Source organism: Varanus komodoensis, unplaced genomic scaffold (assembly GCF_004798865.1).
Source record: "Varanus komodoensis strain SLA01 unplaced genomic scaffold, ASM479886v1 scaffold1, whole genome shotgun sequence".
Lineage (NCBI taxonomy): Eukaryota > Metazoa > Chordata > Lepidosauria > Squamata > Varanidae > Varanus > Varanus komodoensis.
In genome coordinates this window covers 132,277,074-132,295,817 of record NW_025335268.1, presented here as the reverse complement: position 1 = coordinate 132,295,817, position 18,744 = coordinate 132,277,074, and the positions used below count along the sequence as shown (strand labels likewise).

The 18,744-nt window shown below is 40.2% G+C and overlaps 1 protein-coding gene across 5 annotated transcripts in view; it reads left to right on the top strand.

Moving 5' to 3' along the window:
- PLXNA2 (plexin A2) overlaps positions 1 to 18,744 on the top strand; it is a 451,621-nt gene that overhangs the window by 177,289 nt on the left and 255,588 nt on the right. For all 5 annotated transcript variants that reach the window (XM_044446913.1, XM_044446912.1, XM_044446919.1 and 2 more), the window contains one exon: positions 8,455 to 8,589. In XM_044446913.1, coding sequence (XP_044302848.1) covers positions 8,455 to 8,589 — 135 coding nt within the window. The remainder of the gene's footprint in view (positions 1 to 8,454; positions 8,590 to 18,744) is intronic.

Below are 18,744 nucleotides of genomic sequence, written 5' to 3'. Positions count from 1 at the left end.
GTTTTCATATGACCTATTGGTGACCTTTAAAAAATGAGCCCATTCACTGAGGCCCTCGCAACAACAAAAGGAGATGATGTCCACCAAGGATCACTTTATTCTACCATAATTTAGTACTAAATAGTGGAAATGTGACAGAGATACTGAGATGAGGGGGCCTCCAGGTAACATGGTTAATTGGATATGCTGATTTGAATTGAATATGCGTGTAAAGAGTTGTCATTAATTTCCTTGTGGACATATCTATGATTTAAGGGGAAGATTTTTAATAGGATTAGTATTTCACTTTAATTTCAAAGAGGAAGCTTCCCACACAGAAGACAGAATATTAAATCACATCAGTATTGCTCCTTAATGTACCAGAACACAGAGTGAGGTGGGGAAACTGAGTTGCAGTCATTAATGAGGACAGGCGCTTCCACAGCCTTTGCAATTCTGATACAATTCAGACAGCAACCCAGTGGATCCTACAGTAGTAGTAGAGAGAAATGCAAGCAAAGTGCTAGGCTAGTAAGTAGATCGTAAACAGAGCAGGTTCCACTGTACCTCACAGTAGCACAACAAAGACATAGGACAGGTTCACATTGGGATCAATCCACCCTGCATATAAGCCTCCATGAGATGGTTGTTTGCTAAACATCCCATCATATTTCCAATAATTTATCATGCTTTTCATTGTTTATTCTGGTCAATGTAGCTGCTGGCTCCAGGTACCTTTACAGCAGGACTCCTTGTTGCCTTAGTCCCTATATCAGCACCACTCCTGCAATTGGCCAGGTGGAAATTCTCCCCCACTCTGCATCAATCACAAAACAATATTAATTTGCAGAGGCCTCATGCCAACCTTGCAGTTCGAAAGCATGCAAATGCAAGTAGATAAAAAGGTACCACTTCGGTGGGCAGGCAACAGCGTTCCGTGCACCTTGGTGTTTAGTCATGCCGGCCACATGAGCATGGAGACTGTCTGCAGACAAACACTGGCTCCCTCGGCTAGGAAACGGAGATGAGCACCACCCCCTAGAGTCAGGCATGACTGGACTTCACGTCAAGGGGAAACCTTTACCTTTACCTTTTTACATGTATGCAGAAATGTGCTCTCCTGTAGAAGCAGCAGCAGTTTTCAATTTTGCTGTTTTGCTGCAGCACTCTGATATTGCTCTCTTGCTAATGCCCTAGTCAATTTCAACCTCCATTGCCAAGTTTGCTATTTTAAAGTCTGCTTCACTTTGCACAGAAGCAGGTATGCCCCTTGGCAAAGCACCTTCCCTCTAGCTCAGGAGTCTCAAACTCAACTTACCTGGGGACCGCTGGAAGTAGAGTCTGGGTGAGGCTGGGCCGCATCAAGTATTCCATCACCGCGGTGTGGGTGGGCCACTCATCCCGCGGCCGGCCCGGGTGCCGCCAGCGCTTTGAAGGCCACAGGGCCCCTCCCCGTGCCCCACCCATCCCAGCAATTGGCCCACGGGCCGCGAGTTTGAGACCCCTGCTCTAGCTGCTTTTGACTCCCTGATCCCCTTCCAGTTAGTCACCTCCTTCCTTGCTAGCTGTCATGTTTTAATATTTGTGATTTTTTGGGAGCACAGGGCACGAGGCACTGAGAAGGGATTAAGAAGTATGGTGTTAGTGCAAACACGAGTGTCAGTGGGGTTTGCTGCTCTGAACAGGCAGCTCTCCAGCTGTCCCTGGCAACCCATCATAAAGTCATCCTGCCATGTTTGGATGATACAGCAAGCCACTGTGGGTATAAACAACCCTAAAATAAGGTTCTCTGAGTGACTTGTTTTTGCAGAAGCCACTCTGCAAAAAGTGTGCTGGCCATTCATTATGGGCTGTTATGTCATGTGAACCAGCTCACAGAAAGGTTAATTTATGAAACTTACCTTCTGAATCTTCTTCTCACACCACAGTCAGGGCATTCTGTGGTAAGGAAATATTTTCTCATCTATGTGTAATCTTTCCTTTTTGTCTGGGGATCAGAAGCTTTGACTTCCTAACATGGTGGTGCTACATCACAGTAGCTTTTTTCACAGCATGTGCTCAAGGTCTGATTGATTATCACTGAGGTGCGGTGTGGGGAACCAGCCTTTAGGGCTTCCTCTGAGTCAGGCTTAATGAGCTCTCTGGCATGGGGAATATCTGGGAATATCATGCAAAAGAGGGCAGGGGAGAGGGAAAAACAGAATTGAAGTAGGTGATGAGAGGAAGTTGCCCTGCTCTGTGATGAGAAAGGAGCTCTTGGAACCAGTGTGCCTGACAGTCAAGCCTTTGCTCATTTTGAAATATTGCCCTCATTTCTCACCACTTTTTAAGCAGATTGCTTTCTTCATTCCTTTCTTTTGCAGTCACCTGGGCCAAGTCTTTCAATAAATGATGGAATAAGGGAGCTGCTGGAGTGAGGGCAAGGCAGGCACTGAATGGATCCTAAAACTGGAGAGCATGCTCCCTATAAGCATTGGTTCTTTCAAAAGAGGCAGCTTGATGCAAAGGCATTTCTTTAGATATGTTCCTGGTGTGAAACACTTTGTCATGAAATTCTGTCTCACAGCAGAGTTCATAATGAAAAAAGACAGGTAATTTAATCATGCAAAGTGCCCACAAAGAATCTTTAACACCCTTTAATGAGAGCCTGCAGAAAGGAACTGGAAGGAGATGCAGACCCATCATAGCTTAGCTATAATGACAGTTGTGATGGTGAGTAAAATACCGTGTGGAAGACTCAGTTCAGTGGGCGGGTGGGGACTCCTGTGTTGTATTAGAGCCTTGAATGCATCAGACACTATCTCCAGGGGTGCTACTCTACAACATATACATGACACAATATGGTATTTTGCTAATCCCTTAAGATAATGCAGAGCTTATGCCTGCAGTCTGTATTGTAGGGGTATTAGCCAGGCAAATCTCCATGATGCCTTTGAAGAACTGAAATTTCCAAATCGGAATGCATTTTGCTTGGTCACATGCAGATGTTTTGCTGGCCTTGAATGCTCTGAGCTGAGACTGATATTTGGATTTGCAGATTATGTTGTTAGGCTCCTTTCAAGCTGTATTTGCAAACACATATCAGCATTGATTGAGGAAACAACCTCCTCCTATCCCAGGAGACGGCTCAGCATCACAGCTGAGTTCCAGGGTAGTCTCCATCCTCTGCATCATGAACTGTTCTGTGGATTTCATTTCTAGCTGCAGAGTTCATGTTTCATGCAACTTGTCAGAGATTCAACAGGTCCATAGTTTAAATAATTGAGTTTGCTTTTTCAAAATCCATAAAAGCCCATGAATGGGCAGTTGAAAGCTTTGGGAAATGACTGTTTTTAACTAGTTTGTTAAGAAATGCACCCATAATCACAAATAGCTTGCAAGGTCATGTCTTCTGGAACGTTCATCTTCTGAAAGATATGCTTATACACAATGCTGCTTTTTCTGCTTTTACTGGTAATCAGATCTGTAGTCTCATTTGTGCTATCACCTCTGTCCTTTTCAAGGGAAAGGGGAAATCCCATGCAGCCAAATATCAACAACGAACAGCCTCAAGTGGAAGGTGGGACCTCCCCAAAAATATTGCTGAAATTCCTCGATTGCGTTATTAAAAAGGGAGGGAAAAAGATGAAAACTGACCACATCAAACCTCCTTGAATGAAATAAGAATGCCCAACAGAACTCTCCAGCAGTCATAGACTGATTGACTTTTACTATTATCTGGGAAAGCAATTCTTATAATCTTAAATATTCAGGCATGATGAACCACTGGTGCCTGTCCACCAAAAAGGTGTCCTGCCCTTTAGTGAAGATGAGACCCAGTACAAGCTCTTGGGTAGCTCAATTACTGTTCCTCAAGTCTCTAGCTGCTTTGCTGCTTCATTGGCATAGAGTGGTTGCATAATTTGGTGTGAAGGTTTTGGACAAGTGCAAGAGATTTTTGTCAATAAAATCAGACTCTGGACTGTGAATGTTTTTCTGGGTTCCAACCTGCCACTTAGTTCTTGATCCTAAGGAAGAAAATCTTAGCACATGGGCAGTATTTTAGCGTATGGCAGGAGTTTGTAGGAAGTATGCACATAAGTAGGAATATGTGGTTGAAATAAAGTTTTTCACCATACACATTACAATTACACATGGTTTCACTATAAATATGTATGTATTTTCTATTATTAACTTTCATGGATTTTAATGGAAAAGTAATATTTAGAAATTGAACTGTATGTGATCAACCTTCAGATCTCTGCTTAGCCATGATATTCTCTTTCTGACTGAATTTCTGTACAGAATTTTTGTGATTTTAAAATGCATGGCTTTTTTCCTTGGACAAAGGGAAAATGCAGTGCAATAAATGAAGAACTGCTATACTTACACACTTGCATACATACTGATAAAGATGTTTCTTCCCATGTATATATTCGGTTATATGTCAAGCAGCACTAAGATCAGATGGCTTTAAATCAGTATTGACATTAAAGTCTCTGTGAAATATGTCAACATCAAACTATGGATGCTGATTCCGAGGGCAAAGAGCCAAATCCACCCTTTCTGAAATTCCAATCCATTCCCCTGCCTTTGACTATAATAATTTGGTGATTTCCCAGTTTTGCACAGTTCCACCCCTGACTCCCACACACACATTCTAAAAGGCTGAAATGTCTCTGCACAGGTTTAACTCCGTAGTAAAAAACTTTAAGCTAAAATAAGCCAGAATTTGCCCCAACCATTTTGCCACTGGTCCTGCCCACCACAGAAGTTTGGTTCTCAAGAGCTGCGCTAACACAGAATTCAGCTATTGGGCTGAAAGAGTATCAACACTGCTTATGTAGACCAGTGACTCGCACAGGATCCCATTCAAAACAGTCACTAGGTAGCAGCTTTTTACTGAAATGCATCTAAGCCTCCTTCTAAAATCTAAGAATGTTTTGTGCCAGTTTGGCATTTTGAAAATTGCATCTTCTCACAACAAGATTAATTAGCAGGGCTAGTGTCATCCAGAGATGCCATGGTATAGCAGGACATTGAATTGTCTCTCTTGTTCTGTAGCCCACTTGGTGCATCTCTTATGGGTTGATTGGAAAGAGGATTTCCTGTTTTATAAGGAAATGTTGATCATTTGCTTACGGAAAGGAAAAGACAAACTGTCCTTGCCAGAAACTCAAACTCAGTCATGTCTCAGTGATCAAGAAATGCCACCATGCCAGGCTTAGCAACACATTGCCTGCTGGCCTGTGAGGATTAATTAAATTACAAGAAGACATTTTAATGGATGGACTTCCGAGGCTGTTGCCTTGGCAACAGTTTTAAACAGCTGGTTTAATGATGGGTGGAGAAGGGATTGTTGGGAGAGCTAGGCTTGAGGACATAGCAGTCTGCTTTTGTACAAGTGGCAAACTGAGGAGAGATGTTTGGAGCATTTGGAATGAACACAGTTTTGCCCTGTGTGTTATGAGCCATGAAGCATGCATTCTCCTTTGGATCTGAGGCAGAGGTGTGTAACTTGTGGTCCAGAAAGGAACTCTCTAATGAACACAAACATTTCTTAAATGTTTAAAATATGCATGGCCATTTTGGCAAAAGAACCTGTTAATGCTCCAGTTCTCCTCTGCCTTGTCCGTTTCTCTACTTTCTTTCTGAGAATTCAGCATTCACTAAAACAGCCTTTTCGAACTTCAGCCCTAGCGTAATAATCAGAATTTGAGTCACTGAGCAGCAAGATGGTACACTGAGCGACAGGCAGGCTTGGAGTTGCAGCAGATGGCTCCTTTGTGTTGAGCTCTCCTCCCCACATAGCACAGCCACCATCCCATCCTCTTAGCATGGCAGCACATGCATGTACTTTGAAGCAACCCTTCATGCACAGCAGTCTTCCTGGCCAGCAAGTAACAGAATCCCTGTCAGCGAGTGCCATGGGGCCATCAGGCCACTTCATGGATCTGCTGGTTCCTGTGGCTGGTCTAATCTCCCTGCCTGAGAGTTGCCAATGTTTACAGCCTGTTGTTATACAGACACCATGTTGCAATCAAATGGCTACTCAAATATGCAAATCCTTGTAGGAAAAATACAATGTAAACTGTTTGTTTATCCCTCCCCCTTTCTTCCCCAAGGCTATCAATTATTAACTTTTGGAAAGAAACTGGGATCTGCTCACTCAATTGCCTTCCCCCTGCATACAGTGGGGTCTGCTCGAAACTGAGTGGTATTTCCTGCAGGAGGAGGAATTTGCATAATCAAGCCTCAGCTGTCACCAGTGCCAACAGGCCAAGGGGCCTTCCTACAGTACTAGCCAAATACTCACCTTATTTGCATATCTGCTGAGAGCAATGCTAGAATGAGCAAATTTTAGGAGGTGATGGTACTCCCAAATCAGATGGAAGTTGCTTTTTTGTGTTCTATCAATCTAAATCAGGTATTTCACTCTAGTATTTGAAGCAGAAAAAAAGAAATGGCATTCTTCATGATAGTATAAATATCATAATAAGCTAAATTGTTTCTAAGTTTTAATTGTAACTTGCCTAATTGGCCAAAAGAGAGTAAATAAAAAGTAAATGATGGTTTGCTGTCTGTAGTTTCATCCAAAAAGCTACTGTGCAAGCTGACAGCTTCACAAATATTGGTGTCAACCTTGGCCTTAATTCTGATGGTCTGGATCTCATTTTAATTTAAGACAAAGACCCAGTTCTTGCTAGATGAATAAATCTGTCTCAGAGCTTTATAATGTCAAACTAAAAGATGCAATGTTCACATGCTCCTTCATTAAAAAGTATCTTCTGCATAGAACGGCCACTGTTAGGGGGAAAGCTAAACTAGCACCATCCTCTCCCACTGCACTTCTCCATGATGAGGGATTAAAAGAAAAAGAAAAACAGGTCAGCATTCAATCATGTGACTTCCCATCCTGTAGCCTGAAGTTATTAGGACTGACATGTGTCCTTTATTACAGTCTTTATTACAGCCCTCTTTTATTTGAGGTACCATCCAGTTCAAGTTTAGTTTACAAATAAAGGAGCATAAAAAGGCAGAGTCACAGTCTGTATGTTGCTCATTAAAAGTTAGCACTTGGACAGCAGGACTGAGCAGGCACATGGTTTACTTCCTTGTAGCCTTCACCCTGGCAGGATGTAATTCAATGTATAGTAAGACTTATGGAATTGTATTTATAATGCAAATTAGCACATGCAAATTATATGCAAAGTTTTTCAGTGATGCATTTCCTTTCTTTTGATGATGTATGTAGCCATCCTGGAAATACCTCTATACCAGACACAAATTCCTCTTTTCAATGGGAACCAGACCTTTATCTCATCAAAACAATGTAATGTTGGTTTCTACCAGTTGTTTTTAAAAGTACTTGTAGTGTCAACACAAGTTACATGAATATACGTAATTGCTAGCTCATGTGTTAAGGACTTGTGACAGTCACACACTGTGTATAAGTGGTTTGCACCCTTATAAAAAGTCTTTTAATGTTTTGATACTAACATTTAGACTGCTTGAGTCACTGGGATACTTTTGAAAGCACAGACCACTATCTTGTAAGGTAACAGGCATGGAGCCTTGTTGATGCATAGGGTTTTCTTTCTTGCTCTCGTTAGAATGTGAAACAAGCAAATGTTACTGTATATTTTTTAACTTTCAAAATTATTTACCTTTGCACTGTATGAAAGTGCAAAGAAATAATGAAAGAAATGTGAAAATTCTGGGAATCATTGTTTAGAACCAGGGAATGTAAAATGATGGGGGGCAAGAGTGGATTAAAAAGTGGGGGCGTCCTCTTCCCATTTTCCTCTAAAGCCTAGACATTGTCAATTTTCCATCTTCTGTTATAAGAGACTAAGGGATTAAGGGTGTCTTCACAAATGATGAGAATATCAAACTATGCATGCAGTTCAGAAAATGGTTCTGTTCTACTTTCTACCAACACTGAGAAGTGGCTTATAAGCTTTTTCACTTGATCCAGTTGCACAAAAAATGTGTTTAAATGTGGGAAGGAGATGATTTACTGGCCTTTGCTTCAACCATCACATATTCATTGGCTGTTTTAGCACAGAGCAGACGCACTTAGATACAAGTTTGATTTAATCATAATCATTACTCATAAAAGTAATGGTTCCAATCATGCAGACACCCTAACCAAGTGGAAAAACAGATATATGTTTAAGCCATGTGAACACAAAGTCAATGAACATACAGACAGTGGGCCTAACCCTGCTCTTTTCTCAATGTCATCAGTCTTATCTCCTTTTTGACCTTATGAAAAGGGCTTCATGAAGACTAAAAGACAATCAAAATGTCTCTTGTGAAATTCCCCCAACCCTATAATTTTTCACAGCACCCTTACATACCATCCTGACATGTTGGGTATCAATCTGGAATTGGCTTTAGTTTCCATTGTACAGCCACCTAGTTACCATCTGAGTGATTTTCCTTCATATTTAATGGCAGTGATTTGACCTATAGGTTATCTATCTATTCCAGATCCGAGCAGATGGGCCTCCTCACGGTGGTATTCAGTATGAAATGGTGCCAGTTTTCAAGGATGGGCGTCCTATCCTTCGTGACATGGCCTTCTCCACAGATCATAATTACCTCTATGTCATGTCAGAAAAACAGGTAAGCCTTGCTCTTCCACTCCACAGTAGCCTTTATGTGAGCTATGTTTTCCAGTGAGAAAGCACTACATATTCAAACTCATCTTTTTTCTTAGCATTTATTTCTAGTATGGATGGTGCCAATGGAGGCTTTATTTTTATCTAGTTCTGGGCAGAGACAACTCTCTGTGCACCAAGGGAAGAAGAGTTTTCCTTCTCATTGGTACATTGTTGTCTTCAAGAAAGGAAAATTAGACAGAGTCACTATGAATGAAATATGGTTTGGGGATTTGGACTTCAATCTGTTAGCAAAGCCCATTTCATTGAGCAGAAAACGCATCCATTCATTCCTCTCCATATGCTGGCAGTAGGCTACCTTTGCATAGAATTGTTCATTGTTTTGTTTTTCTGGATTTGAGTGTCTTTGTGTTTTAAGAGGCAGTGAAATTGCAACACGGTAATGTACAGAACTGGCAACAAAGTACACTGCAAGCACATTACATTCAAGGATGTTCAGGACACTGATTTGTTCCATATCAAACAATGGATTCCATATCTTTTCTTTCCATCCAACTATGTTGAGCAATTTCAACATGCTGAGATCCTCACCCTCTTTTTGTTAAGGAATGATGGTAGTTATGGCCAAGGTAGTCATAGCCAAGATATTGTTCTTTGAGATGTTTCTTAATGTTGTTAGTGTTGCATAGAAAGCAAGAAGGAAGCATTCTTAAATTGGAAGCTTTTTGAGATGTTACTTACAAAGGTAGAAATTTCAAGTGTTCTATACAGTTGTCAGTTTGGCAGTTCATTCTCACTCTGGAATTTGCTGCCATGGGAAGTGGTGATGGCTGCCAGTCTGGATGGCTTTAAAAAGGGATCGGTCAGATTCATGAGGGGGGAGGCTATCCGTGGATACTTGTCTTGCTGGCTATGTAGTACCTCCTTTACCAGAGGTGGCATGCCTGCATTCACCAGCTGCAGAAAAACTGGGCAGGAGGAGGTCTTGCATGTATCCAGCTTGAATCCTGTGGGCAAGTGGTTTGCCATGGTTATATGGAGTGCTGGACTACATGGAGCTTTGGTTTGATCCAGCACAGCTGTTCTATGTACCACTTAAGGAAGGACTCACTGGGCTTAGTATTAGAGTAGCTAGAGATAACCAAAATAATTCAGTTTTTGAATTCCTGATCTTAAACCTCTCACACTTACATTTATACTCCATAATAGTGTGGTTTCTATTCTACCCATCAGGATATGGGGCTGGAAAGGGGTCATTGTCATACTTAATAATGCTTGATGGGTTTCAAAGGGATGTCATTTTGATCCATTCACAGCTTACTAGGCTGTTCAGGCTAAGAAGTAACCTGATGAACAGGTACCGTTGTTATCTTTGTTTATTTCAAGATCAGGCACGATTTATCTCTGTTGCTTTCATGTTGTTTTCAGTTGTCCCAGGCATTTTTGTCAATGCTTCTCATTTATCACATTTAAGTTGCAGTCACTGGAAATAGTTATAGGTAGTGATCCACAAAGCACTTCAGCTGCTTTACTTATTTCTACCAGCAAAATCCCACTTAGACAGGATTAAGCATGAGCATGCTAGTTTATAAAGGTGATGAATTTCACTGAACAATCTGAGCAGCAGTTTCTTGGAGATAGCAGTGATGATTGAGACTCATTTCAGTTCTGAATGTAGGAAAGTGGAAAGTGATGAACTCCTTCTATACCAGAGACTTGGTAGCTGAGTCACTGCTTCTCAAGCTGTGTCAGCTCTTCGATTCCTTGATATTTACTGTCTGCATGGCCCTTACTCTGAACCTGTTTGTGATTGTGATAAACTGTCTTTCTGAAGAAATAAAGAAGCATACCAGATTGTACCTGGCAACATCAAAAGGATTATGATGGAAATTTATAGCTTTTGCAGTCCACTAGATTCTGTTGCTTACAGAAGCCAGCACCATGTAAATAATCCAGAACTTCAACTGCAACAAATTGACTACAGTCTAGTCCTGTCAACTGTGAGAAAATGCAAGAGGTCCCAACCATGAAGCCTTCCCCCTGGGTTCACTGATTCTGTCAAGCATTTGAGTGGTTATATCTCTTCATTCTGTAATAATGAATAACATATCTAGTCCTTGGGAAAGAGAGGAGGAGTATTTGCACAAAGACTCTAGATTGCATTAGTATTTCTCCATAGAATTTAACCTTTAAGAATTGATTTTCAGAAGCCAGAATAAGGACCTGATTTTCCAAGTTTAAGTTAGTAATAGTGCCAAAGAGGTTGTGCAAAGCACAAAACACACCCATGGTTTCTCCAGCTTTTGAAATGAATCCAGTACAAAAAATATCAAGACTGCAGCCCTTTCCTTTTGTGCATTTGTCCTTAGGTAGCAACAATTAATATTTTCTAATAATGTTTCATAATGATTTTTATGTCTCTTAGGCAGGGGAGGGGACCCAAAACAAACAAAAAAAAATGTTATGCTCTAGCTTCCAGTGATTGTGGGATGTTGTACATCCATTAATTATAAACCAGAATATTACAAATCCATTCTTCTGAAACAGTGGCAGTGACAGTTGAACTTGTCTGTAGAATTGGTGTAATACAAGTCTTTAATAAGGAGAATTTGTAGTAGCTAGATGAAATATGATATGCAGGGAAGGGAAGGGATGAAGGGAAGACCCAACAATGTTGAATCAATTGTGCAACAAATATTGGCCTGAATAACATAACTTCTTCTTGCTTCTTTACTTTCGCAAATGGAACCCAACTTCTTAAAATATTGTTAATGGTTTAGCTATGGGTTGCTTCACATGTTGAGATAGGCCCTTATTTCTTAATTGCGAATTCTAATGTGTGGAGGACCATTGTGTGTTTAAAAATATCAGAGAGCTGGTCAAAGCTCTCACATGCATCTTCCTAAGCATTTTCAGTTATATACCCTTATTTCACAAATTATTGTATACACTTTAGAGACAAGTGGTAGGTAATGGACAATGGCTATTTTACATTTTTATTTCTTTGCACTGCCCACCCACAATCTCTGTTGGTGCAATAAGCTGCCATTTCTCCCACCCAACTGTTAAGAAAAAACACTACATCACATGCTGAGTAAAAGACCAAGTTTGGGTTGAATAGTATCAGGGTAAAACTATGTATGAATGCTATTTCCCGTCATTTTGTCTCATCATTTTCCATGGTTACAGTGTAGAGTAACCATGAAACAGCTCAGTATAGAATAATATAGGTGAAGGTGTGGTCCCGTGGAAATAGGAACACTTGATTCCCAAAGGCTGGAGTCAGAAACTAAATTTCCATCCAGAACTATTCTTCAGTGCACCCTTTCATTTGACTCTCAATAGCTGAATGGCCATCATTTCCTTCTATAAGGAATATTTAAATTCTGCTCATTTGCCAGTATCGCCTTCTGCTCCTGACACTTGTTCCAATCTTGCTGTTCATCTTCACTCATAAAGGATCCCTGTGATGAGTGAATCACAGTAGTCTTCATAGGTTACCAACTGTTCCTCTGCAAGCTCCCCACATATAATGAACTGTTGAAATGTAGTATTGAAGATCTCTGCATGTTTCTGGTTTACCATTTGTGTTTGTTTCCTCTATATCTACATGGCATTTGAATCAAGTTCCTCTTGCTTCTTTTCCTCTGTCTTCTGTAGAATTCATATCAGGCACAAGTTTTTCCCATTCAACTCCTACCTGACCTTTTAAGATGGAGATTGAACCTAGGATTGAGAATGGGACCTTCTGCATGCAGACCCATGTGCTCTGCTACTGAGTTGTAACTCTTCCTTTGCATATGATTTAAAGATCGTTCTTTCTTAATCAGCCAGAATCCTAGTAGTATAACAGATGAAGGACTTGGATAGGTGAAGAGAGGTATAGGATGTGCCCTGGGCAACCAGAACACAAGGTTACCTTGAATTACTTTGTGGAAGAGAGAAAGGATTCAGCTTTTCTTACTCCTATAACATGGCAAGTTGCATTTGCTGAAATGCTTCTCCTTAAATCATTAAACATACAGAAACTATATTTGTTCACATCTGATCATTGTATGTATGATTGAAAGTAATGCAAATATTTAGCTACTTACAAAGTGCACACAATCATAGTACCATTTTATAGCTGATGGAGTCTGTGAAACTTTAAGTGCGGGTTCATAGTATCCATGCTTACAATAGTAAGCTGGAGATTATCTCAATCAGGGAGATGGGTATTGCTATCAGCTGATGATGCTGTGTGTGCAGAACAGCAGCAGGTAATTCTGCAGATCAGGATGAAGACACACAAACAAGGTGATTTGCTGAGTCAGTGATGTTCAGAAGAACAATGGCTGTTGCAAGCAAAACTAGGATCCATTGGAAAGTCTGCACTGAAAGCATTTGTGAGGAACCTTTTTCCTTCCATTCTTCACAGCATGAGCTGCCTTGCTTAAAAAGAAACAAACAGCCAAATACAATTATCATATTTCTGTGCATGTGCTTTCTAAAGGAAATGCAACTCTGTGTCCTGGGTCCTTGCTGCTATTCATACTGGAGATTTATTTTTATTTTACTTTATTTTATTTTTGCTTGCTTCTGCAGGAATTAATGAGCCATGAGAATATACAATCAGGAATGTTGCACCTGGACCTGTACTCACAGTGATTAAACAACAGTTGAGGGGTTAAAGGGAGTTCAACAACTGAACATTTGTAGATGTCTAGGGGTTGCCACCAGCCCACCTACTGAAGGCAGGTTCATTCTGCTGCAGTCCTTAACACACCCACTTGAAGCAAGTACCATTAAAATTGATTGGCTTGCCTTCAGAGTAAACACAATTAGGTTTATGCAGTGAACGCAAACCACTACATGTGCAAGCACAAGTTTGTAAGGATATTTCCACATAAAGATAATGTAACTGCATTTCAGAATATAGTGCTTGTAATGTGTTCATAAAACCTACCTAGTTTACATGGATTGGCCATTGTTTATTTTGCACACTATTCCACAGGAAAAACATTCACATGCTAGGCTCACAGGTGCATATTAGAACTCATATCTGAAAGTTTTCCCAGGGTTGTAAGCAGGCAAACAAACAAACAACCACCGTATAGATATACTTGTTTCAACAGTACAATCCAGAAACTTTAAATTGATTTCTTTCCTTGCCAAAAATATAACTAAACTAAATATCATCCTGTGTTTATGTGGTGGGTAGGGAGGAACTTTAGGTCACAGTCAATTACATTTTAAAACAAGAACAAAGTTTTTCATTACCAAATTCTTATGTTTAAATCACCAATTAAAGTTGCTCAGAAATGGTGGCGGGCACTTCCAGGACACTGGAATGCCAGCAATTGTCTGACATGGGGCCTGATTTGACTTAGAACACACTCAGACAACCAGAGAAATTGATTTAGTGCTCATTACTGGTCATTTATTGACATTGTCATAGTTCTGGTCCTATATATCTTTCCCTTAACATCATTTTAACATGACTTCACATTGCACTATACACATTACACTCTTTGCCATTGCGAAAATAATATGAAAAGGCTGTGACAGAAGAAACAAGGCCCCCTACTTCTCCCTGATTCTGCCAAACACTTTCTTTACAAAGTGTAGGTGACTCCCATTCCTTGGTTTCACCTGTGAAGATAATCCTTGAAAGAGAGAGAGAGAAAGTGAACAATAGAGCACCTGAAACAATTTCTCATGGCTTATGTGACATTTTTACACTGGTTTGATGTAGTTTAGTGACCCTTATGCAGAATATTATGAACAGAGCTGCACTCAGGCCTGTCGCTCTGTAGGAGGTGGGAAAAGATTAATGCTATGCCCTAGCAATTCTCCTCACGTTGCAGCAAGAAGGGCAAGGCACTCAAAGCAAAGGGAAGGCCAGGCTCCCGCCTGTGTAAATGATAGGCCTCATTCTAAGCCTAGGGGAGGCAAGTGAACTCTGTACGGAAGAGGTGGGAACATCACCTCTTGAAGGTTGTCTGAATGAAAAGGGTGGAGGAAAGTTCTGCCTTAACTGCAGCTGAAGAAGAACCATAGGAAGGTTACATACATAGTTCCATTCAAGGAAACTTTATTGGCATGAAAAACTTTACGTAAATTGCCAAGGTTTATGAAAGGGATAGATCCCCTCAGGCCGATCCCAGAACATTTTCACTGGTCCAGGTAATTAGTATTTGCTGTAGGGGAGTCATTCCAAGAAGTTGTGAAAGGAAAGACATTAGGGAATAGATGGGTTTGCTGCTCATTACCCAGCACAGAAGTTTGGTGTCAAATTTATTCCAGTACAGCTGGAGGAGATCTCATTGTTGTCTTGAATGATGCTAGGAATACTAATCAAGATGTACATAGGATTGCCTTTTCTCCCACAGGAGAACTGCGTCACCACCAAGTCTGCTGTTGTGTATGCATTTGCACATGTGAATTCATTTAAATATAGGCAAATTTGAAACGGATGATTTCTCAATGCTGTGGCTCCTGAACTAACATTCTTCAAAGACAAAGACAGACAAGAGCTAAATATTGAGGTTATTTTAAGACTGATAAGATCAGTCTGAAGAATGTGGCAAAGACCAGGCCAGGCCAGAGAAAATATATTAGCTCTGTGTGTAATTTTAACCCACATTGGTATTTATGATTATTTTAAGATTTCCCCCAATTTTATCTATTTAAAGTTCCATAATACCAGATAATTACGATATGAATCAGTAAGGGAGAAATCCTATGGCCCCTAGACAATGCCTGATGGTCCATGGGGTGTTCTGGTGAGCAGAAAGGGGAGCAGAGGAGACTGGGGAGGCCAGGATACCAGTTGGTCTGGATCTTCCCCAGCCTCTTCCCTTCTGCTTGGAAACACTGTTAAACACGATCCTTTCCTTCAATTGTTTAAGATCAAGGTATAATTATTTATTGCTACACATGAATTATCAAACTGAACATGAATTATCATTTAACTATTGAGTCTAATACTCATGCATACCACATTGATCCAGGAAATCCTCCCTAAATATTGCTATGGTCACACACATAAATAATAAGAAGCTCCTTGCTGCATCAGATTAAGGTTCAGCTAGCCCAGGATTCTGTTTTTGATTCCCATTCCATGTATGTATGTATTTATTTATTTGGCCTGTGCTCTGCCCTTCTATGGAAAATAATTGCAGTCAAAGCACTTACACAAACAATTTATATTAGGTTTAAACAATAAAATGCATTACAGTACAAACATGGCATAAAACAGCATCCAACCCACTAACTCGTTTATAGGTCAAAAGACTGGGAGCAGCAATTATAAAGGAGCTTTCTCATGTCACCACCAAATGTGCCTCTGATTATAGTGGTTTCAAAAGAAGGGAACTCCCCGAAGATCTTAAGGACTGGGAAGACTTGTATGGAAAAGCTGATCTTGGAAATGGCTTCTAAGTCAACAGTAAGCAATAAGATACAACAGACAGTTCACATAGTACAAATTTATCCTGGTGATTAACCCTATCCCATGAACTCTGTTTATTACCAGATTTTGTCCCTGCACATGCCTCCTACCTTTGCAAAACACAGCTATTCTTCAAAGCTTATTAATAGCTTTTATAGCACATGATCCAAAATGGACCTTAATTTGATAGGCAGCACTGGTTCCTTGAAACAAGAAGCTGCCATAGTTTCTGTCAACTTTGATCACAACAGTAGCAGGAGATGGCACAGAACTAGGGAGAAGATCTATGAACAGGTACCTAAAAGAGTTAATGCAGTGTTACTTAGCATCAGTAATTAAAAGGTAGGAAGCATCTAGCATAGATGATTGGAATTTAACTTGCTTATCTTAGTTTGTTCAGTGAGCTAGTGTAAACTGATTGCTTTTCTTTCTATAATTTAGTTGCTTAGCTTTTTCCACAACACGGTTACTACACAGCTGTGAAAAATGACAGATTTATTTATTCATTCATTCATTCATTTAAAGTATTTTTATTCCACTCTCCAGCTGAAAAGAGGGACCTGCAGATCAATGTTTTAAAAAAGACAGTCCTAAGCCCACAGATTTACAGTCTAAGGATGCAATTTATGCATGTTTAGACAGCAAAAAGGCCTACAACTCCCAGCTGGGAGTTTCACGAATTGTTTCCTAAAAGACTGCACACAAAAGGGTAAAGGAATGGAGAGGAGGAGAGGAAAAAAGCAAAGATTTTGAAGTTGTAACTTTAAAGCTTTTAAAGTTACAGTTCTTACAATAACCAGCTGGGATGGAAACAGTTTAGGTGAACTGATTGAATTGCTGCTGTTAGGTGAAGTTGAGAAAGACCAAAGGCAGTCGATTTCTCAGATGTGTAGTATATTTGTTCTTGTAGGTGGATATCTAAGAATAAAGATTTGCCCTTCACATCACCCATGGTTGATTTGTTTTCCCTGGCCTTCCTCAATAGCTACTCATCCCTTTCTTAAAGAGAACCCTGTTACGTAGTGTACAGTGGAAGCAGGCAGGCCCTTCTGCCTGTGGCATGCATATTCACAGGACCATCTATAACATTCCTGCATTTGCAGAGTACACCATATGGTTGGGGACCCTGGAGCGTAGGTTTCCCACCTATGTGGCATGCTGCCTTCACCTGTATGTACATTATGGACATGTACATGAATGTATCTATTACATGAGGTGGACCTTTCTGCTTCCTTTTGTAGATGTAGTGCCTGAGTCCCTTTATTCTGAACTTTTTAAACATGTAATGAAGAATACAAGAAGAAATTAAATGGCAGGTTAATGCAAAAAGATGTTTTGCTTCATATTTACAGAGAGAGAGAAAGAGAATAGTTCCCATCAGCCTTTGAACAGGCAAACAGTATAGACTGATCTTCAAACATACAAAAACTGCACTTACTGTATGCTCAGGGATTCCTGAATTGCCGACCGTGAGAATCTAAAGAAGAAATAGGCTTGGGCAACTGCTGCTGTATGTTGTTATTCTGCTGGCTTTGCTACAACAGCTTAGCATGCCATTCTTCAGACTCAGCAACCAATGCAATATTGCAAAACAGTTAATGATCTTCCAAGGTCAAGCAGGACCTCAATTCCTTTTCCTTAACCTTACATCCTAGAGAGAGCCATCCTATATTTTCAAAACAGTGGTCAAAAGTCTAAGACTAGCCCAATGTGACGTAGCTATTCCACTACACTAGCTATCTTGAAAAGAAAGCTATCATAATCTGAGTGTCCATCTTTCTCTAATTTTTTTCTTCCACTGGTTGTGAAGCAATTGTCTGGTGAATGTTTCTGTGTCAGAGGCCACAGAGGCATAGGAGTCTGTAGAAATAAACTGCAATGAAACTCTTTGCCTTATAACCACCTAATATGTGTGAATCTCATGGAAACAGCTTTGTGTTTGAGCTGGATTTTCTGGCTATTGAGTCTGGCCAGGGGTGGTGTGTGTTTGGAGCAGGGAGTAAATGTGAGATGTCCAGATGATTTACAAGGGGGTTAGTAGTGGATTGAGAGCTAAGAAAAGTAAAGAAGAGCCATCACTTGTAAAGAGCAGGAAGGCCATAAATGTTGCTGGTGTCCTGAAAAGAAGTACGAAAAAACTACTTGGTCATGGTAATAAAGGAGGATATAGGGTGGGAAATGAGGATAAAATACAAACCATTTTAAATTTTAACTTTATCTGCTTTTTCAGATGGCTTTCTGTACATGACCTTGAATATATTTGTTGCACTGAAACAGAGAGACCTGTCTTGGCTAGGTCAATCAAATATATCAAGCCCTATATTTGCACCCTTTTCTCAAAGAGATCTTGTCTGATAATGGTTATGCTGAATAGGTAAGTAATACAGAAGGTTGAAATTGATGGTATTTGAAATAGCTTGTTCGACTCAGACCTTGGCTATGCATTCAGCAACTCAGAAATTAAGCTGTAGACATTCTCAACTATAATGGAATTCAAGACATTTAAAATAACAACACTGAAATAGCTATATATCCTTTTTCCAATCATGCCAAGTTTTATACAGTCATGCTATTAAAGCATTTACCAGTGTTGTACAGACAGTTTAGAACTGAAATATTATAAACTCTGTGCAGAACCTAAGTAAAATAGGGAAAGAATCTGTACTGGCAGTCTAGATGTTTCTTCTAAAGCAGTGGTTTTCAAGTTTTCCACAGCTGGGGACTGGC